The 19,965-nt window shown below is 40.4% G+C and overlaps 1 protein-coding gene across 4 annotated transcripts in view; it reads right to left on the bottom strand.

Moving 5' to 3' along the window:
- The window catches only part of PPDK (pyruvate orthophosphate dikinase), a 54,421-nt gene that overhangs the window by 15,255 nt on the left and 19,201 nt on the right, over positions 1–19,965 (bottom strand). For all 4 annotated transcript variants that reach the window (XM_089420130.1, XM_089420129.1, XM_089420128.1 and 1 more), the window contains 8 exons: positions 19,738–19,875; positions 19,338–19,502; positions 18,901–19,062; positions 18,605–18,694; positions 18,291–18,429; positions 18,006–18,183; positions 17,781–17,910; positions 17,332–17,460 (listed from right to left, as the gene is read on the bottom strand). In XM_089420130.1, coding sequence (XP_089276256.1) covers positions 17,332–17,460; positions 17,781–17,910; positions 18,006–18,183; positions 18,291–18,429; positions 18,605–18,694; positions 18,901–19,062; positions 19,338–19,502; positions 19,738–19,875 — 1,131 coding nt within the window. The remainder of the gene's footprint in view (positions 1–17,331; positions 17,461–17,780; positions 17,911–18,005; positions 18,184–18,290; positions 18,430–18,604; positions 18,695–18,900; positions 19,063–19,337; positions 19,503–19,737; positions 19,876–19,965) is intronic.

The raw sequence follows: 19,965 nt of genomic DNA on the forward strand, positions 1-19,965 counted from the left end.
CTCTGCCTCTACAAACTCATGAAATAGAAATCGTACCTCTTTGTCGTCTACTCAAAGAGAGATTTCCACAGATTTGCTTCCCGGCAAGGACTGCGCAATCCCTTCAAGGGGATTCAAATTGCTGCCAAGTGCAGCTTTCAGCCTCACTGCTTAGTACTTGATCTGCTCTTCTTGTTTCAAAATCAATGCTCTAATACCATGTGAAAATTCCTAGACTCTAGGAACCCCTACTGCAACAAATTTGAATCTACTTCACCTGCTTGATTTTTAATGTACATTAGCCAAGTTATTCTTCTTAATACTGAAGTAAATTACTTCTACAACCTACACTTATTAAATATTTGATCTCATGAAACAAAAAACAGAGAAAATAACAAGATACATAGGACACACTTAATTTTGGACACAATAGTCCCCAAAAAACCCAATGCGGGAAAACCAGTGCAACAGTTATGAGGGTTTATTATTATGCAGGAGAAAAATTTAAATACATATCTAGGTTGCTCATCTAGCAATCCTTTGCAGAGAAAATACTGGCAGAAAATCTGAGTGAGTTTTACCTCACTTCACCCGACAGAATTCCAGCTGATCCGGCACAAGATTAGCTAACCCCGACTATTTTTGCGTCACCTCTTCTGCCCTCTGCGTCAACTTTCTCGGATATTTCGGCAGTTCTAGGTAGTTTCGGTTGTTCCTGGTAGTTCCGGCGTCTGCCCTCTGTGTCAGCTTTCCCAGATGTTTCGGCAGTTCTCGACAGTTCCAGCCGTTCCTAGCAGTTTCGACTTCTGCCCTCTGCGTCAACTTTCTTTGTTGTTTTGACAGTTCCGGCTTCCACATGACAAACAAATTTTCTTCTCTGCTTGCTCTCTCCGCCTCTCTGTCTATATTCTCTGGAAAGTCCTCCCGGATTCTCACTGCCCCTCTGCTATAGAATGATCACTTAGTTCGAATTTCTCAGCTTCCTAGCCCCAGAAATCGAACTCTAGATCAATTCTCTCTCTTTCTGTGTGTGTTTTCAAATGAACCCCAAGCCTCCATTTTATGCTTTTCCAATTGAGTCTTCAACGGTCAAGATTAAAACATGACTTGATCCACCTTCTAGATCATCCTCACCCATATTTTCATTAATACCCGTTAATATATTAATTTTCCTAAATTTAGACTTAGGAACCCCATTAAAATATTAATTATTCTAATAAAATACAATCTGGGTGGAATTTCACCAAACGGTTTCTGGGTTCTTTAGAACTCATGTGCCTTAGACTCTCCACCAATTCTCAAGGCTAGAGCACTTCCAATGCTACCAAAAACTAACATACCTAAATGTTATGAAGCAAAAAATTCACATTCTAGATGTATGCATAAGAAAATAGAAAAAAAAAAACTATTCTTACTGCATAACCATCATGAAAACCCTTGCATTATTCATCATAGAATAGAAAACCATCATCCAATGTCATATACCCTAGAAAAGTTTGACATCCTTCCCCTGTCCATAGTACACAAGTAAAGAAGAGCCATAGTAGAAGACAATATATGCAATGATGAGTGATGATCGAAATAGCCTAAGCACTTCCCTTATTTATATAGGCTAAGGGTAGCCAAATGCTTAGGTCCAAATTAGGCTAAAATCCCTAAACAACATAAAATAATAACAATTCATGCTCTATGGTCATAGGCCAACCCTCAAACTAGCCTCAAATAGAATAAATACATGTCAAGTTAACCCCCAAGCATGAGTAAAAAAGAGAAAAAGTGTGATGTAATCATCATGAGGGGTTGGGACCTATGTCACCTAGTTCAAATTCGAATTGGAGTTTGACAACCTATGTAACCAAACTCTGTAAGTCTGTAACCAAATTTATTTTAAGTATATTCATCGCGCAGCTGAATTTCATCACTTAAATATAAAACCACATAGATCACATAAAAGTTCAGGTTCAAATCACTCTTGGCAAATCACTATTTCAAGGGTGAGTTGTGCATGGGCTATTTACATATATGATTATTACGAATTTATTCATAGTGGTTGTGGCAGCGTAACTTGTAAATTCAACCCCCTTTCTTCAGATCCACTATGAATGTCAGAATTCCTGTCATTGGACGTCATTCATAGTTCACAATGCATTCAAATTACCAAAATACATAATATAGATCCTCAGAAAATATGCCCATATTCTAAAATGCCATTGAAATAAAGGATTCAGATGGAATTTGAGTTATAGAATCGAAATAAAATTTACGACATCAAAATCATTTATGCAAAGTGAAAAATGCGAATTTCCAAAGGAAACAATCCATGGTTATCTGATAAAACCACGGGAAACTAAAAATAATCACGCCCCTTTGTCAAATTCAATGCCACGGCTAAATTTCATCACCCACCGACTCCAAATTCCCCGAGAAACGAAATTTGATTTTGAGTTTAGCGAATTTATTCCCAATTAATTCGGCCCTCTTTCAAATTCGGCGAATTTCGAATTTTTGGCTAGAAAATCGGCGAATGCGGGGACACAGGCTGGGACAACCCCAAGCATCATGTCTCTAAGAAAAAGGTCATGCCTCTAAGAAAAGGTTCATGCCTCCTCATCCAATAGACATGAAGTAGCCCTCAAGAGGAGAATGATGAAAGAAGCCCCCCATATGTGTGAGAGAAGCTCCCACGTGTGGAGCACTAGGGCTAGGAGTGACATCATCTCTCCAATGTATAATTTCCTGCATCTTGAATGTGTGACAGCACCTTTAAAGGGCTATGCTAGCAACTCCAAGGTGAAACATCATCAAACAAGCCTCAATGTCCAAGGTAAGGTGCATGACATCATAAGGGTACATGTTGCATCATCATGGGTTGGATGCCTATCTTTATGTAGTCAATGTCCTAAGGAATTTATGTAGCTACTAGCATCCTAGGTCCATGGGAGTGAGGGAGGTAGATGGATCATCAATATTAAGTACTTCACATTAGATCTAACCCTCCTATCTCACACTAGCTTACAATCAGTGTTGCACGACTCGTACTCGTATAAGACTCATTTGGATATTAACTCGTTGACCCGTATAAGACTCGTGAATGACCTGTATAAGACTCGACAGAATACATAAAAAAACTTAAAATATGATCAATTTCGAGGGTCTCCAAAAAAACAAAAAAAAAAATGAATTTTGAGGGTCTTCATGAGTCTTATGTGGATCTTATCGGGTTCAACGTGAGTTGAATGCAGGTAGACGAGTTTAATGTAGATCTTCACGAGTACGGGTAAGAACCATAGGTTCTATGCAAGTGACCCGTCTCGCTATAAGACCTATCAAGACCTGCATGTACTCACGGGTTTTATACAGGTCATGCTTCATGGCTTACATAGTATATAAGTTGCTATTTTTTTTATGATGAGCCATCAGATGCTTTTGTAGGGTGCTTCCATCTCAAGGGGATGAGCAGTTCCTGGGTCTACCATCAATCAGTGAGTGCAAGTAATCAATGACATGGTGTGGGGTCTTCATGGAGGAAGCCATTGTCATGTACTAGGCTATCAAGTTCACAACATCCTTGAGTGTTATAATGGGAAGAGGGAGCAATCGTGGGGCCTTGAGTTTTCCTCGACCTATTTTTACCACCCCTTGTGTGTGCCTTTTTCACCATTAATTTACATATAAGCTTGGATTTTAAGTTGTCATTGATTCATGACAATCATTATTGACCCCTTAAAGATAAAGCATTTCCTTGTTCATCGGGGTTGGAGATATTCTGAGTTCCTTTAATTTAGATAGATCATGATTTAGCTAGGAACTCGATGAGTGCTAATGAGGGGGATAGAGCTCAGGCTAGGATTTTGTCCACAAGTTGTCTTTTATCCCTGCCACTATTTCACATTTTAACATTTGGATCATTCTTTTTCTTTTCTTCTACTACATTGACCTCTTAGGGAAGAATTTCTAGGCCCCTACTCAAAGGATGAGGAACCAAAATGACAGCGAGCAATCAACCCAAATATGGGATGTGTATACATGGGGAAGATGGAAGGTGTTAAGTATGGATTACCATGGACACACAACATCAACCAGTGCCTCTTATTTGTGTCCCTCCTGTGCAGTGAAAGAAAGGCTTTGGTGTACGTTGCAAAAGAATGGAAGCAGAAGATAACCCTCAAGGTAAACAATGCAAAAAAAATAACACTAAAGCATCGTAATCAATATTTGGACTTTGTCCCAGGATTCATACTTAGATGTCTATGACATTAAATGTAAGTATTTAATATAAAACAATGGCCCATGTACCATCTAAATGTCAACTTTCCTTCATTGGATGAATAATTTCTCGCCGGTGGACTAGTGGACCACTATGTAAGTATAAAGAACTTGTGAGGCCATTGTGTGGGCATGCGAGGCTAGTGGCTGGCACTCAAAGGTTGAAAAGTTGGCTCTCCCACACTCATAGAAGAAAAATTCCTCTATGGGTTACCCATCAGTGATCATGGGTAACAATCCCTTTTGAGAACATGACACACATGGACATATGATTTTACCCCACTTGGAGAGGACGTGGTACCTTTGGAGATGATGTGACACTTGGATGATGAAACATTGCACCTTTTGGAGGGAACGTTCATCTTTGTATCCCCTACACTTCATTGTTGAGTGAACTGTTGAAATTTCTAAGTCTATCCATTAGAAATTTAATATGTATTCTTCTGGTTTGTTTCTTCTACTTGTGAATAACGAACAGGTTATTTAAAACATATAAATAACGAAATAAACACAATAAATCTCAACCATCTACAAATCAATAGCTGAAATAAAACAAACACACAAGTGACACCGTTATTTTTGGACAACTCGTCCCTGGAAAAACCCAGTGCGGGAAAACCGATGCAACAAATCTGAGAGTTTATTATTATGCAGTATATCCTTGAGTACAACTGGGTGCCAAACTGGCTCACCCGACAGAGAAAAATAACTGGCAATAATACCTCTCTATTCGGAAGCAAGTATTCAGAAAACCTGCCCCACGAAACCCTCTCCAACAACACTAAAGCACTGTGTCAGCCCTCCTAGCCTCTGCGTCAGCCCTCTGAGGCACTGCACAGCCTCTGGGACCCTCTGTGTCACTCCTGCTACCCTCTGCGTGGATGACGCAGGCCCTCTGGTCTCTGCGTTGTCTCTGCTGGGCTCTGTTTGGCCTGCTCTGGCTTCTGCATCTATCTCTCTGCCTCTATGCTGGTCTCTCGGCACTATCTCTGCCTCTCTGTCCAGTACTCACTGCCCCTCGCTGCTGATCACTAATTCGACTTTACTTAGCAAACCCCGCTCTAGTAAATCGAGTGACTGATCACTCTGGTCTTTTCTCCAACTAACCCTCAAGCCTCCTCTTATACTTTTCCTATTGATCCTTCAACAACCGAGATTACATCTCCAATCAATGGCTAAGATTAGATTTGGCTTGATCCGTGTCTTTTGGAACCTTCTAACCCAGTTTTGTATTAATACCCATTAATATTTTATTTTTCTTAGGTTTAGACTTAGGAACTCCATTAAAACTATTAATTATTTTAATATCTCCCAAACCGGTTAGAATATGCCCAAACCATTTCTAGGTCTTGGAGATCTCATGTGCTTTAGCCTTTCCACCAATTTTCATGGCTACTGCACTATAACTCAGTTACTGAGAAGTACATAATTGATCCACCCAATTACTAATATCCCTGTCAGGCTAGAAACACTCCCAATGTTGAAGCTCCCTCAGCCGCTATCAAGTGCTCCCTCTACGGCCTCTGCGCTGCTGCAACAACTCCTTGCATCTCGCACCGCTGCCAACCTCTTTGTGCCATCGTTGACTATTACAACCTCCTCTGTGCCTCTCGCACTGCTGCAGCCTGCTAGCCTTGCACTGCCTAGGGACTCCTACACTGTAGCACTCTCTGCCGCTTCATCTACATCTGTTTCTACTGACATCCACCAGTCATGCTACTCTCTCTTCAGGGCTCCCATAGCAAGGTATAATCCAAGAGGTTGGGTACCTCAAGGATCCTATCTGTCATCGCCTGTAGTCTTCCTGACTACATCTCGATGTCTCCCCACCTCTTCTCTATAGGTACAAGAGCACTCATGGCACAATCGTCATCCTCCTCTACCTCCTTTTCCACCTTCGTTGGCGTTGCCTTAGAGTCAGACGCCTCTCCCTTGTTCTTCTTCCTCGAACACTGGTTCGCATAATGACCCAGTTCCCCACAATTGAAGCACTTGACCTTGGAGAGGTCCTTTTTCTTCCTCTTCTCCTGCTTTCCCACAGATGCCAGAGCTGCATCCTCTTCCTCTTCCTTCTTGATCCAGACTCCTTTGCTGCTACTTCCTGTCTTGCTCAGTCATCTAACCGCTTCTTGGCAAAGAGCCGCCCACAATTCTTCCCAATCTGGAAAATCTACCCTGCCCAGAATGCTCTGGACAAATGTCTCCCACTCCTCAGAGACTGCATTTAGAGCAGTCCTCACCAACATCTCCTCATCCGGCGTGGCCCCTATGGAAGTCAGTTGGCCCCGGATGTCCTTCAATGGACCAAGGAAGTGATCTATCTTCTCCCCCTTTTGCATCTGGTATGACCGCAGCTGATTCTCAAGTAACATCTTCCTCTACACGGAAGTATGCTAGTACAATTTCTTCAAGGTGGCCCACATTTCCTTTGACGTCTCCTTCTCAGCAATATGTTGGACCACGTGATCCTTGACCCCATCAAAGATGATGCATTTCACCTTGGTCATTGCCTCCTTGTACTTTTCATTATCAGTCGGGTCAACTGGGATCGCCACTGTTCTCAAGGCAAAGGCCTTGATGTGATGTCTATCTAGAATGGACAGGATCTTAGCCTTCCAGACTACAAAGTTGAATGCCCCGTCCAGCCTATCCTGATCCCTCACCCCATTCATGGCCATCTCTCTACTCTTCTTATCGACTCCTTCAAGTCTCTCTACTTCCCTCTGGAAGTTCTCCTTCTGACTCCTGCTGAGTCTCTCTAATTCCCGCTTGGAAGTTCTCTGCTAGACTCCCTCTGAGTCTCGATTCTCCTCCTAGGAATCCTCCTGCCAATCGTCAAGTCATACCTCTTCGATCTTCTGTGCACCTGCAACACTGATCCAGATTTCTTGGCTAGAAATCCGCCTCGGTAGCGACTCCCTCTACCTTGGCTTTTCCCTGTTAGGTATTGTTCTGCCCACAGTACCCCACCAACTTCACTCCCGCAAACTGCCCACAGCTTCCTATGCCTCAGCAACTGAAGGACTGAGCCTCTAGGCTCTGCACAATCCCGACACTGGCAAAAATGTTCCCTCCCCCAACTGTGTCAACCCTCCTGGTCTCTACATGAGCCCTTTTCTGCCCTCCTCAGCCTCTGCGTTGGCCTCTCTCTGGCCTGGACTGATGACGCAGTTCCTATGCGTCAACCCTTCTTCTGTCGCTTTCTGCAAGGAACAACTTCTGTCACTCGGGACAGCTGTTTCTACTACAAATGCTCTGCTTCAGCTGATGCCTTCAACTCTCCTGTGATCTGAAACCACGCTCTGATACCATGTCGAAATTTCTAAGTTTATCCATTAGAAATTTAATCTGTATTCTTCTAGTTTATTTCTTCTACTTGTTAATTACGAACAAGTTATTTAAAACATATAAATAACGAAATAAACACACTACAATCTCAACCATCTACAGATTAATATCTGAAAGAAAACAAACACACAAGTGACACTGTTATTCTTTGGAAAACTTGTCCCCAGAAAAACCCAATGCAGGAAAATCGATGCAACAATTCTAAGGGTTTATTATTATGTAGTATATCCTTGAGTACAACTAGATGCCAAACTAGCTCACCCGATAGAGAAAAATAACCAACAGTAATACCTCTCTATTCGGAAGCAGATATTCAGAAAACCTGCCCCGCGAAACCCTCTCCAGCAACACTGAAGCTCTGTGTCAGCCCTCCTGGCCTCTACGTCAACCTCAAAACCCTCTGCGTCAGCCCTTTGAGGCACTGCGCAACCTCTAGGACCCTCTGCGTCACTCCTGCTGCCCTCTGCGTGGATGATACAGGTCCTCTAGCCTCTGCGTTGTCTCTATTAGGCTTTGCGTGGCCTGCTCTGGCTTCTGCGTCTGCCTCTTTGTCCAGTACTCACTGCCCCTCACTGCCAATCACTGATTCGACTTTACTTAGCAAACCCCGCTCTAGTAAATCAAATCACTGATCACTCTGGTGTTTTCTCCTACTAACCCTCAAGCCTCCTCTTATACTTTTCCTATTGGTCCTTCAACGACCGAGATTACATCTCCAATCAATGGCTAATATTAGATTTGGCTTGATCCATGTCTTTTGGAACCTTCTAACCTAGTTTTATATTAATACCCATTAATATTTTATTTTTCCTAAGTTTAGACTTAAGAACTCCATTAAAAATATTAATTATTTTAATATCTCCCAAACTGGTTAGAATCTGCCCAAACCATTTCTGGGTCTTGGAGATTTCATGTGCTTTAGCCTCTCCACCAATTGTCATGGCCAGATCACATCCGATGCTAACCCAAACCAACATGAACTGTCCACTTTATGAGGCCACACATGCCAAACGTATGAGATGGAGCATCCATTTATGATTGATGTCCTATCTTATGAGCACATTACTTCATTATTGAGGCATCATTGGGGGTCTTGAGACCTATCCACTCTTGTATCATGGTTATTTTATGTTTTGTTGGCTTATCTCTAGGGTTTGTAAAAGATGAAGATATTATTTTATGTTACTAGGGCTTTTACTAGACGAGAAGAGTGCTTGACCTCTAATATAAATAAGAGAATCACTTCTCATTTGTAAATCATTGCATCTTGTGGAGAAATATTACTACTTCTCTACTAGTCTTCTCCTCTCTTAAATCACTATGGATGGATAGTTAGGGGGACTTCTCCATGATGATATTTTGTGGACGGAATTACTACTTTATGGATATTCATTCATAAGGTTTTAAAGAATGAAAGATTTATTGGGCAAGTGGTCTCACTTTACCTTGAGGTTTTATTTATGAATGAATATAAGGGTGATTGTACTTCTCTAGTTGTGGTGGTGCATTCCCTTGGTCTCTTCTTGAACAGGCCCTTATTTTCAAAACTTTTGGAAGGTTACTAGTGGAGTACCTTCCGTTGAATCCTTTTGAAGTTATTAGTAAGGCACTAAGTGATTTTTTAGGGTTTTTAGTGGACAAAGCTAGATATTACCCTAGATCTACTTACATCTTTTCAAGAGAATCCTTATTTGAATCCATTGCCCAAAAAAAGATAGTAGGCGCTAGTCTTCTCCCTTTTAATCAATCATTAACTCTAAATTGGTTTATCATCTCTCTTTCTTTGCACCTTCATAGTCCTATAGGCTCACTCTTTTCTAATCACTTTGCTTCGTTGGTCCCTAAGGATGGGTGGAGTGTCCACACAAAACGTTGGACACTACTCAATCTATATACACGGTAACAATCCATAAATAACAATTACTCTAAATTGGTTTGTTATTTTATGTTTTAAGGTAAAACTAGGGTTTTATAACAGCAATATATTCATTGTCAACCCTAAAAGATCAAGATGTGTTTGGCATTTATGCATGTATTTTACTTGAAAATTCATTTTAACATCATTAATTAGCTTGCTGACTTCATTTACATCGCAAATAGGGTGGGACATCTAGGGTTTCTTGGTTGTTATATGTATTAAAATTTTCAGAATTTGTTAGTTGTGTAAACATTAATTTTATACATCATTCAAGCCCTAATTTTAATTGTTTATTACTTGTCTCAAGAGTTGAATTTATTGCTGACATAATTTGTATCGCTATTGTAATTTATTATCTTTTATGCAAGTTGTGCAATAACTATTAGTATTTCCTTGAATTGAAGTGTTTAGGGATCACCTTGCATTAAGTATTGACATGATAAGCCTTCTAGACAATGCCAGATCCACATCTATTCAATTCTAGAAATTATTTCAATAACCACATTCCGTTGGTGGTGAATTAAGTAGCTATATAGGTGTCCTTAGACTTGATTGCATCTTGCCTTAGAAACCCTAGAGGCTACTATGGAATCCTCCCTCGTGTTGGATTTGTCCTTCACTAAAATGAGGGAAGTTTTGTTGTGAAGGTGATAATGTTAACACTTTTGATGTACCACTAGTCTTAGCACCTTGTGATGGCTTTGCACTAAGGTGCTAGATTTTGTGATAACAAGACTAAGATGTTTCAAAGTACCTGTTGCCTCAAAATTTATCAGGTGTTGTAAAGGGTAACCTACAAGGCAAAAACTAGACTAAGAGACAAAAGTGAGGTGTTGCTCATTGTCGCCACAACCATTACCTCCTACTCTTTGTGGACTTTCACCACTGGGAGGCTTCCCTTTATATAGGCCACCTATGGATATATCAAATTCAAGGATCAAGGTGGCAAGAAAGGCTTATAGAGGAAAACTCTTCTTAAGGACAATGTTTAATAATCTAGAAAAAGCAATTCACATCCTCTGATAAGGTCTATTTAGGGCACAAATGATCTAGGGCTTGAGAAATAGCAATCCAACTAGATCAACCTACAATCAAGCGTCCAAGAAAAGGTTTCCTAACAATGAATATTAGCAATCAAATGGAGCAAGAAACCCTCAACAAGCCCCCAAGTTGAAGCCTAGGGGAAGCTAGGGTTTCTTAGCACAAAATCTACCTAGGGAAAAGAATGCAGCCTTAATATGGATAGATTGGCCACTAAAGGGAGTTGATTTTGACGCAATCAAGGCTCCTTCCAATTTTGAATCCTTCCACGAGCCAAAATTCCCACTCTAGGTCAACTCATGCCCTAGCCCTAGATAGCAGCTTGACCTTAAGAGTGTCGAAAAGGAGATAAAGAGAGCGAAAAAATGATATTTAGGGTAATATTTGTGTGTGATCAACCAAATAACAAAGCCAGTGCCTAATCCTTGGGCTGATGGAGTCTATGGGGGTGAAAAATTAGCTAAGGCTTGGTAAGGAGTAAGAAATTTTAGAGCCCTAGCTCAAAGCCCTAACTATTTCTTTTGTGAGGGATCAAGGTGACTTGGGAGAGCTAGTTTAAAGGTACACCAAGGGGATTTCCATGCACATTCCATACATGAGTAATGCATACAATGTCATTATCTAGATTTCAGCAATAACTAGTGCAATAGAAAAACCCTAGATAACAAATCATTCTATTACATTAGACACAAGAATAAATTTATTAAATACAAGGCTTACTTAGAAGATAAAATGCATGAACAATCCTTTGATCCAAAGTAACATCTCCAAGACCAAGAGATAGCTCCAAAATGCCAAAATACACCATAGAGTCACATCTCCACAAGAATTCAAGAAGGCTTAAATTCTCGAAGAAGGTCGAAATGTGTCACAAGTGATACCGATCTAACAGAGTGAGCCTCTCCTCTATTTATATGAGGAGTAGGACTAATTAGCCTAATGAAAGCCCCTATAACAACTTGAGGCTAAAACATGCTTGGGCTACAAGCCAACCCATTAACTTTGTGAAATATGCCCTAATTAGATGTGTCATCCTGAAGAATCGTCAAATCTGATGCAAAGTCATCTAAGGTCCTAGGTGCTAGAGTTACTTTAGGACGTGTGTCATCCAATGTCGCTGCTAGGAGGCCCAAGAGTCTCAATGCTTCACTTATTTGCGGCATGTGCCAATATACTTCTCTGGAAGGCTTGGGTACCTATGGAGAAGGTGCCCAAGACCTAGGTCGTTGAACCACTTAACAAGAGCAACATGGATTCTAGTAAAAGAAACTAGTCATAGGGGACAAATCATTAGTACATCTAAGTGAACCAAATTTGAATGTTAAGGGCAATTTAATACTTCAAACAATGACATTCTTCCAAAATCAGGATCTTCATCTCGTAAAGATGTTTTCTCCCTAGGTAGGGGTGGCTAAAGGACAACCCTATTAGGTGCTTCTAGCCCCTAAGGGGAAGTGACATTTCCCTGGTCCACCCTTCAATTGATAAGTGTTAGTGAATATTAATGATGGTAATGAAGGGGATAAGACTTCATGGCCAAGTGCCATGGCCGAAGGGACCAGCTAATTGGTGTGTCCACATCTTGAGTGTATGGATGTGAGGAGGGACCATTCGAAGACATGAGTTACCATCTCAACCTTTGTTTTCCACCCCTCTTGTGCGCCTTTTACTTCTTGATTTTTCTTTGTAATATTGCTTATAGCTCAAGGGTTAGAGCTTGTTTTAAGTGATGTAGCAGTTGTATTGCCCCTTTAAGATGAGTCAGTTTATCGCTCATCGGGGTTAGGACATGCAAGGATTCCTTTCTCTGATATAATGGATCAATAAGTGTTCAGGCACCAGGTGAAGGCCATATGAGTGAGGTAGAGCTCATGCTACACTTTTGCCCATGTGTCAATCTTATGTCCCTGGCCATCTCTTGCATTTTGATTTTTTTCTTTAATTTTGTTGTGGCCATGATATGCTCTTTCTATTTCTTTTAGCTGCATCAACCTCCTAGGGCTAAGCTTCTAGGCCTTACCCAAGTATGTGGACATATGAGTGTCAAATCCCAAAGAACCGATGACAATTTGAACTGGAAGAATGGAGGTGAGATATGGGCTTGTAATGTAAGATAGAAGACGTTAAGTATGATATATGGGAAGATGGAACTACATTGACTCAATCAGGGCTTCCCAAGTAGTGCCCCTCCTATACCCAAAGGGCCTTAAGGGATGTCCCATTGGACTAGGATCAGAGTCTAAAGATTAATCCCCCAAGTAAAATGAGAGAACAAGATCATAGTCAGAGTTTGTCAATCTTCTAGATCATACCATAATCCATACCAAAATGCCCAAAAACAAACAAGTATAAGCAACCATTTGCAAAATGATCAAAGTACCCTTTGAGTGGAAGCTCACCTTCGTCCAAGTGCCACTGTCAGATGGGTGAGAAGCAAATGGCTAATGCAAGTGGCGGAGATATATGGCATATCATCAGCTAATGGTGGTTGTTAGGGGCTGTTGGCTGTCACGCTGGCCCACTCGCTATCAAATGCAAGAGAAAAGTTTTGTCCTATGGGGTTACCCATTTTGGCGGGTAACAGTACCCTTGAATATTTAATCAAAATTCTTTAAATTTTCCTTATTTTGCTTGTTTATGTTTAATGTTTTACTAAATTTTATTATCTTGATTCTTTTAACCTTTTATCGTCTTTGATCTTGACTCTTGAACCCTTGCCACTTACTAGCACTTTGGTGGCAAAACTTTGGCAATGATATGCCAAATCTTGAGAGATTTGCTATTAGAATCTTAAATAAGAACTGCGGTGCATCAAATTGCAAGCACAACTAGAGCATGTTTGAGAAAAAAGCATCCCAAGAATGCAATTGATTAATGACATTCTTTTTGTCCATTACAATATTCAGCTTTACAACAATCATTTAGTTGGTGAGACATAGAGAAACATGAGACTTAAATCAGTCTATCCAAGGCTTAATCATTTGAATTTGAAGGATTGATTTAAAATTTGAAACATCAAAATTTAATTCACATTTCAATGCATCCCTCATCCTACTAGGATATTATTGCATACGTTATATTGTTGGGGCCATAGCTTTCAATGGCATCTAGCTTTGGAGGGACGGTTCAATAAGAGGTTCAATCTGCGGGAAGGAAGGATTTACCGGGCTTGACCGAAATCAATACCTCTAGCCATGCTTCATTCAACTATTGCCTTGAACATGGAAGACGCAGAGATAGAAGTAGATCGGGATCCCACAACGACTTGGCTTCAATCAGAGGACAATCCTCTTTTTAACCTTCAGGACTTGGATGTTTAGTTTTGGTAGCATCAAATGTGTTCTATCCTTGAAATTTGGAGGAGAGGCTAATGCACATGAGATCACCAAGACCCAGAAATCGTTTTGAAAAATTCCATCCAGATGAGGAGTTATTAAAATAATTAATATTTTTTAATGGGTTCCTAAGTCTAAACTTAAGAAAATAAAAATATTAATGGTATTAATAAAGATAAGGATGAGAAGCTTCTAAGAGACGAGGATCAAGTCTGTTTTAATCTTAGTCATTGATTAGAGACTTAATCTCGGTCGTTGATTCATCAACAGGAAAAGTATAAGAGAAGACTTAAGGGTCATTTGGAAACACACCGCCGGATACTCAGTCTCTCAAGGAAATTTGATTCTCAAGGAAGACGAGATCGATTTCAAAGGGAGTTGCAGGGTGGAGGAAGAGGAGGGCTTTGGCAGCAGGCAGTGATCGAGGAGGAGGTGACGCACGGTCAATGGAAGACAGTGCAGAAAGAGAGACATAGTCCAAAGGAGAGACGCAGGACCTATGCAAATTGATGCAGAGGGAAGCAGAGCCACTCAAAGCCACGTTGGGTCAATCAGAGTGACACAGGGGTGATGCAGAAGTGGGAGCAGGATCTCCAAAGTGTCAAATAGTCTCAGAGGGAAAGTCTCAGGTGTTTTCTTTCAGTTTCTCTGTAAAATCATTCCTTGTAAAAGCAATTGCTGCTGAAGATTAATAAAGATCTCATCTGCTGCACCGTTTTCCCGCATTGTGTTTTTCCGAGGACAATTGTCCCAAAAATAACTGTGTCAATGTGATCGATTCTTGTGCATGTATTTTTCTCTGGGCAATTGTGTGATAACTGCAGTAGAATTTATTTTAATATTTGCTGAAGGAATTTCATAAATAACTTACTGAGAATAATAAGTAGATGAAATAAATCAGTTGCTGCAGTGATAGATAAGATAAGATAAGATAATTATATTTATGTCCAACTAATGACCACAAAGTAGGTCAAAGGGACTGTTGAGTACACTGATGTATATACAAAACAGGAAAACCAAACGGTCTCCTATAAAAGATACAATGCATGAAGTAAATCAACATCTGACCCTAGCGGAGAAGATCCAGGAGCAAATAGGTCTAAGGATCAAACCCATCTCTCCTAACATATGAGGCTGAATGAATAACACTAAAGAAACTCAACAAAGTCTATTGGCCCGATGAAGAGCCAATGGCAAGTGCAGACTGTCCACTAAATCGTATCTTGGGGGGTTCACACGCTGCTGAATGTTGGAGGACCTAGTTTGTCTCCCAGGAATGGATTTGAGACGGAACCGCTGCTGAGATCTTGTGTGGCAAGGTGAGGTTCCACGGATCCTCATTGATCTGGAGTCTGGATACGTACTGGTATCAATCGATCTCTTGGTGCCCTTGTTTGAAGGTAGTACCCTGAAAAATGTCGTGATCCTTTGTGTGGGGTCTGGTCTGATGGGAGGCTAAAGAATATGCGCTCAGAACCTAAGAGCCTCTTGCATATATAGGGCCAAAAATTTCTGATCGGGGTACTTGAAAAAGTCGGCGAAGATCCGAGAATCTCTGAACAAGCAATGAAGCCTTCCTCTGATCTCGTAGTAGACAGGGCAACCAAGGATGAAGTGCACCTTAGTCTCCGCTTCCTGTAAATGACATACCTGGCAGAGTTTGTCTAGTCTATCCACCTGGTGGTCTGTCTCTACCCGAAGTCTATGAGAACCTACTCTGAACTGGCCTAGAGGAATGCGAAGAGCATGCATCCAGTGGTGAAACGTATACTGGGGTCGAACAATGAGCCCATCTCTCAACTCCAAGAAGTGCTCAGCGTAGAAAGCCATCTTTGGGCGCAACCCTCCTGGAGGATTGACCTAGGTGACCTGGACGAACTGCCTGTAGATGTCCTCCCTGATGATCTTGTTTAGCTCCTGTCTAGTAGGTAAAAGGTGACCAGGAGCATCTAAGGAATATCGGAAAGGAGGGAGATGATCCAACTGAATTCCCACTGACTCTAAGAGGTTTGAAACTCCTATAAACCAACATCTGGCTCGGCCTGAGGGAGTAGAACGGGCAATAGTCTCAGAAGAGCAATATGCCAAGTAAGGATAACGGTCCCTACTCTTTATCGAGTCTGCCAAGCCCTAGACACGATGCAAGAATGAAACCAATCTGAAGACCATCTCAAGCCGAAAGGGCTGAGCTCCAAACTCTGCAAGGATGATGTGCTGCAGTTGGAGAGCCCTAACAGTCAAGCAGCCAAACACATGGGAGACTCTACTTAGTATTTTTACTATACCTATTTAATTTTTATAAGCAGATGCTTCCAGTTTTTGGTTCACAATCTAGATTCTAAACCCATATTCATCTGTGCAAATTTGGACATCTACTGACATTATTTACATTTGTCATTTTATGGACATGGCTTTTTTGAATATCAATCAAAAATGGTTTTTTTTTTTTTTTTTCAAAATATGTGTATATCTTTACTTTTTATATTTGCCAATTTTTCCTATTTCAAACTCTTCGCTCTTTTGCTTCACCAATTTTTTGCCGTTTCCAAGTCTGGTGACTTTGATATAAATAGAAGTCATTCTAGGCATAGATTACATGAAAGGTGTCGAGGTGAGGCCCACTTTATCGGCGCACCGTCACTCTCACAAATATCTCACTGATAATATTGCATTCTGAAAATCTGGGTATATGGAGGAGAAGAATGAAAGTGATGCCTGAGATGGGTGTGGGATAGACTTCATCCAAAACGCATCATTTCCCGTTGCATTTTTTTGGCACATTTTAAAACGAAATTGTGCACTGCATCGTAGTTCCATCCCAGAAATGCTATCCGCTCACAGTTTCTGCCTGCCCTGGTGGTTTCTGGGAACTCTGAATCAATCTGTGACCTCAAAGGGACATGCTTCCTGCTGGAGCGATCAGAATGTAGTAGATTTATTTTGCCAGATTCCAGCGACGGTGGTCATAAAGAGTTTGTTTTGATTAATGCACACACAACACTTTACGATGCCCCTATTACCGACGCCCCTATGATGACGACGATCAAGATTAACTATCGGATTACCGATCTCCATGTGCTGAGCCTTTAATTGCAATTACTATTATTTTTTAGTGTGCCGGTTTGTAAATTTTATTAGGGCCATTTGCATTCAATCCTCCAAAAGTGGCATATGGCATATCTTTTAATCCTCGGAGACTTGGTATTTGTCCGTATATTTAGTTTTGTATGAAGAATAACATTGCGATCTGTTACCAAATTTAAATGATGCGAAAGCTATTTTCAACTAAAAAAATTGTGGATGTTGATAATTTTTTCAAGGAACATAGTTGTTGAATGGAAATCAAAAGAATACGCATAGCATTTCGAAGAAAGACTTAAAGTGATCAAGGATTTCTGGAAATTTTCACAAAAGTTGATTGTCCGGTGATTTTGGTTTCCTTACTTCGTCTGCAACCAATGCTGCTCGCGGAATTTCAATCATAGTTCCAACTTTATATTTCATACAAGCACTTGTCTCCGAAAATATGCGCTCAGCAACCTTATTTATGATGCCCACTTGATGTCCCAGCTCCTGCTCATGAAATGATATTGGATGTTACATTAGTTAACTACCAGTCTTGAAACCAAGACAAACAAACAAAGTGAACAGCCAAATTTACAAAAAAAATTACCGTCTTATCTCATTGATTTTATTTCTGATCAAAGATCCTAAAAGGTGGTTAACTAGAATGCGTGACATTGTTGGCATTATGAGTAGTACGGTGATTTCAATATATATATGAAAAGTATGAATTCAAAGGATATTATTTGTAACCATATTCGAATATAAAATGTAGTTTGTCAACAACTAAAATAGATGGCAAGATCGACATATGAAGTTAAGTTTCATGCCTGGGGTGTTCCAATAAGAGGAACCATGATTTCTGGTAGCACTTTCACACCTTGGTTGATCATTGTGATGGCAGCTTGAAAAATAGCAGTGACTTGCATTTCTGTTAGTTCTGGGTATGATATTCCAAGCCTGCAAAGAGTAGAAAATTATAAAGAGTACCATGTATATATGCTATTTAATCATTTATCAAACAAGCATTTGAGAACCAAGGCCTGGCAACACACCTGCAGCCACGAAAACCAAGCATTGGGTTGACTTCAGAAAGCTTTTCCACGCGAGAAAAAACTTCATCTTCAGTTATACCAGTTTCTGAAGCTAACTTAGAAACTATTTCATTGATATCACCCTCTGGAAGGAACTCATGCAAAGGTGGATCCAAAAGGCGTATGGTGACAGGAAGGCCTGTAAATGTGAAATGATTGATGAAAACGGGCTAAAACAAAATATTATCACTTCAACATGAGAAGAGTCCAAGCAATAAAATAAGATGCAAGAAAAGAAGAGCATACCATCCATTGCCCGAAATATTCCTTCAAAATCAGATCGCTGATAAGGTAGAAGCTTGTCGAGTGCTGCTTGCCGTTGTTCAGACGTGACAGCCATAATCATCTCCCTGACAGCCTTAATCCTACTTTCTGATGCAAAGAACTGTGCAAAACAAATTAATTTGTCAAAACATGGTCTTTGCAACGAATGCCAATGCAAATCTAGTTTATTGTATAGACAGACTATTCCATTAGGCATGGAATGCCTAATTTAAACTCCAGAAACATAGTTTCTTGTTAAACCAAGAAAAACTTTGGTGGCTCTTGTTTTATCTTACCATGTGTTCTGTCCTGCAAAGGCCAATGCCTTGGGCACCATTCTTTCTTGCTGTTAGAGCATCATCTGGTGTGTCTGCATTAGCCATAACCTGAAATTAAAATGACCAATATCCGGTATCAGCATAGAATTCAAATTCATGACACAATACAGAACTAAGAGGAGGAAACTTACATAAGGTCAACCATCTTTCATCTATAGTGATACATTCTTCTCATAACCTCTACAAAGTTTACAAAATGTTTAGTTATAGAAAATAATCATTGAGCATTTGATCAGTGTAATAACTTGAACTACCTTGAGTTGTCTTTGTTCATCGACCCAGGTCATGAATGTCCCCAGATCACCGCTGATTGCCGGAGGAGATAAAGGCTGTTTACCCAATATGACCTCTCCAGTTGTTCCATTGATGGATATCCAATCACCCTCCCTTAGTACATGCTTTCCAACTGTCAGAGTCTGCAAATAATAGAGGTACATCATTAGCAACGTATCCTTTCACCTGAGCAGTCACAATTGTTGATTGAGGCTTGGTATTCCAATTTTGCAACTGTCAACCATATAGATTTGTAGGCAAACAAAATTTTAATGTTAGAGTAATGGTATCCAAATTTAGGGCAGAAAATTATATCAGTGAATATATGCTAAGTGGTGATAGAGACTTAACATGCCGAAATTACTGAAGTGGGCTAGATTGAGTATTTTAATATAAGTTGCAAAAGAATGTATCTGACCTTCTCATTTTCATTAACACGTATGTCAGAGCAGCCTGAAATGCAACATTTTCCCCACCCACGGGCAACAACGGCAGCATGTGAGGTCATGCCTCCCCTGGAAGTCAGTATGCCTGTGGCAGCATGCATACCACCTACATCCTCTGGACTGGTCTCATTCCGTACCTTCAGCCAAAATAAACAACTTAGTACCCTTTCTCTGAGATCAATGTTATACCTAAGGGCTATTAGTGGCCATGACAACTGCATGTGACTTTAGTTTGTAAAGTTCAACCCCTAAAGAGGGCATGTCAAAACATTGTAGTCAATACATCAATGCTGATGCAGTTTCTAGCAAGAATAATATATTTTTAGGCTCCTTTAAGTTCAATGGAAAGACATGTCTATCATATAAGCTTACCAGGATCACTGCTTTTTCCTGTGCATGCCAAGCTTCTGCATCTTCTGCATTGAATACAATCTGTCCAATTGCTGCTCCAGGTGAAGCAGGTAGACCAGTCGCAATCACACTATCTTTGTAGCGAGATGGATCATTGAACTGATTAGAGAAATATCAACCACATATATAAGGCTAGTGGATATCATTGTAAGGATAAGGCACACACTATTCATTTCATTCAACTCAAAA

The sequence above is a fragment of the Pinus tabuliformis genome, chromosome 4_1, assembly GCF_031772625.1.
Source record: "Pinus tabuliformis cultivar Carrire ecotype Pingquan chromosome 4_1, CPIR1, whole genome shotgun sequence".
In the NCBI taxonomy this organism is placed as follows: Eukaryota; Viridiplantae; Streptophyta; class Pinopsida; order Pinales; family Pinaceae; genus Pinus; species Pinus tabuliformis.